Source organism: Mus caroli, unplaced genomic scaffold, assembly GCF_900094665.2.
Source record: "Mus caroli unplaced genomic scaffold, CAROLI_EIJ_v1.1 scaffold_19447_1, whole genome shotgun sequence".
NCBI lineage: Eukaryota > Metazoa > Chordata > Mammalia > Rodentia > Muridae > Mus > Mus caroli.
In genome coordinates this window covers 8338-11248 of record NW_018390599.1, presented here as the reverse complement: position 1 = coordinate 11248, position 2911 = coordinate 8338, and the positions used below count along the sequence as shown (strand labels likewise).

Below are 2911 nucleotides of genomic sequence, written 5' to 3'. Positions count from 1 at the left end.
GGCTGTCCTGGAACTCACTCTGTAGACCAGGCTTGCCTCTAACTCAGAAATTCACCTGCCTCTGCCACCCAAGTGCTGAGATTAAAAGCATGTGCCACCATGCCTGACTCTGACTGCATTGTTAAATGCATAAACCAGTAGACCCAGCATGCTTATTGATTTTTATATGTAGTAATTGTTAATATTAATACAATTTCTTTGGTGTGTGCCAAACACTATTGCTCTTGTAGAGCTTTTCTCTTTATATGTGTAACTGACATTTTTACAAAAGGCTACATCCTCTTCAAAGGGCTGAGAAATGACAGGGGTGACAGGGCTAGAGAGATGCCTCAGCACTTAAGAAACTGATTGTTCATGCAGAGGTCCTGCGTTTAATTCCCAGGAACCACATGGTGGCTCACAACCACCTGTAATAGGGATCCAATGCCCTCATGTGGGACTCTGAAGATAGCAAGAGTGTACTCACATATATGAAATACATAACTCTTAAAAAAAGAAAAAAAGAAATGACAGGGGTAAACATTATTAAGTTTCCTTCCGATATAACTTGGTAGTTACAGTAGAACTTGGATGTGAATAAATAAGTGGGACAGGCCCCAGAATTATATGAACACATTGCCTATGTAGAATAGATGCCCGATGTTGTTTCTATTGTGCTTTCCTTTGTACATGTTTATGGGATGCTGTAGAATGCAGTGACTTACGAGGATGTGCATATAAACTTCACTCAAGAGGAGTGGGCTCTGCTGGATCCTTCTCAGAAGAAGCTCTACAAAGATGTCATGCAGGAAACCTACAGGAACCTCAATGCTATAGGTAAATTTGTGAATTCCCTTTCTTGATTTAAAATTCAAGAAAAGAAATTTTGTTTTGATGCACTTCTGTAATTTCAATAAAAATGAAGGAAGGATTTGGTGAATACATCATGCACGACTATAAGGTTCACTGAAGATAGTAACTTACATTTTGCTAAATTTCAAGGCATACATTTTCTGTTTTAGGCTTTAGTTGGGAAACCCAAAATATTGAAGAACATTGTCAAAGTTTTGGAAGACACAGAAGGTAATTTTCATGTGCAAGCTCATACAAATCTGCCTCTAAAGATATATTAATGTGTGTTGAAAATTGATAAGAAAGGGAGCAGTGTAAATTAGCACAGCTGTAAGGGTATTGATGATTGCTGCATTCCACAAAACCATTCTCTTTAATGTCCTGTATCTGATTTTTTGCAAGTCCTTCCTTTAATAAAGAGGACAAAGAAACAATGCCTTAGTGTGTATCCCCATTTGAAACATAGCCCTATTCACGCTACACAGTACAACTGCCAGTCTGTTTCTGCTTACTTTGGAAAAGCTACACAAATTGAATAGTTGATAAATATGTGTCCAAAAGCTTCTAAGAAGCAAATAGTCTATATTTAAGCTGGTTGTACTCATTTATTAGCAGTGTCAGTGCTAAGTTTAGTTAGAAGGGCAGCATTTGGGAGGTGAGTAGGAGGTTTTGCAGTAACCTTAATCCATATTTCATATGTCTATGAAAATACTGAGTCAAACCTTGTGAATGCGAACTTCAACATTTTATGTATTGGACTTCCTTTCATAAGTATATAATATTTTATAATGGATACACACCATGTATACCAAACAGATATCCCAAAAATCTATATCTGTCTTTCTTTCTCTCTCTCTTTTCTTTTGACTCCTATAACTATTAGAAGATATATAGTGGGTTGCAGTTATAGAGTAGACTTTTTAAACATAATACAAGTTAACAGTTCATTACATTTCCACGTTTGATGGCAATACATCAGCAACCTCATTCTGGAGAAAATTCTCTTGAGTCCTAGGGATGTGGAAATGCTCCTATTTCTCCTGGTTCACTTTGCAAATATACTATGAGCCACAGTACAGTATAATTTGGAATACACTTAGTGCGTTAAAGCTCTGAATTCCTCCACTTTTCTTAATGTACGGGAACAACATTTTATTGAAAAAGAATACCTAAAACTGAGCCATGTAATCAATGTTCATACCTTCTCAGGTATCTCTGACCATGAGAAACAACCCATAATGAAGGGGAACAGCATGAATGTAAGCAAAGGGATNAAAGGTCTGATGCCTCTTTACATTTAGACAAAGAGTAACATTAAATCCTAGAGATGAAAGTATTCTGGGACTTCAGAGATGGCTCAGCAGTTAAGAGCCCCAACTGCCCTTCTGAAGGTCCTGAGTTCAAATCTCAGCAACCACACGGTGGCTTACAACCATCCCTAGTGAGATCTGACTCCCTCTTCAGGAGTGTCAGAAGACAGGACAGCTACAGTGTACTTACATATAATAAGTAATCAAACTACCAAACAGAAAAACAAGAAGAAAGTATTCATCCGTGTGGTAAAGCTCTCACATGTGCCAATTCACTTCTCAGGTGTGAAAGGAGTCAGNGTGCAGAGAAACCCTCTGAATATACTCAACGTGGTAAAGCCTGTGCTTTACATGCTCACAGTCATGCCCAAAGGCATGAAAGGATTCATACAGAAAAGATCCCCTCTGAAGTTATTCACTGTGTCAAAGACTTTTTACCTTACGCAAGTCTCCAAGTACATAAAAGAACACAAACTAGACAGACACACTATGAATGTAATCAGTTCAGTAAAGGATTTGCAATGCCCAGTCGTCTTAAAAGGCATGAAAGATTTCATACTGGAGAGAAACCCTACAAATGTAATCAGTGTGATAAATCCTTTTCAAATCATAATCATCTTCAAAGTCATAGAAGAACACATACTGGAGAGAAACTCTACAAATGTAATCAGTGTGATAAATCCTTTTCAAATCATAATCATCTTCAAAGTCATAGAAGAACACATACTGGAGAGAAACCCTACAAATGTAATCAATGTGATAAAGCCTTT

General features: G+C 37.5%; 1 protein-coding gene across 1 annotated transcript in view; it reads left to right on the top strand.

The window, feature by feature from the left end:
- The first annotated feature begins 734 nt into the window (after positions 1 to 734).
- Positions 735 to 2911, top strand: part of LOC110288722 (zinc finger protein 431-like) — a 3295-nt gene continuing 1118 nt past the window's right edge. The window contains exons 1-3 of the mRNA XM_029473878.1: positions 735 to 816; positions 1002 to 1062; positions 2425 to 2911. Coding sequence (XP_029329738.1) covers positions 783 to 816; positions 1002 to 1062; positions 2425 to 2911 — 582 coding nt within the window. The 5' untranslated portion in view covers positions 735 to 782. The remainder of the gene's footprint in view (positions 817 to 1001; positions 1063 to 2424) is intronic.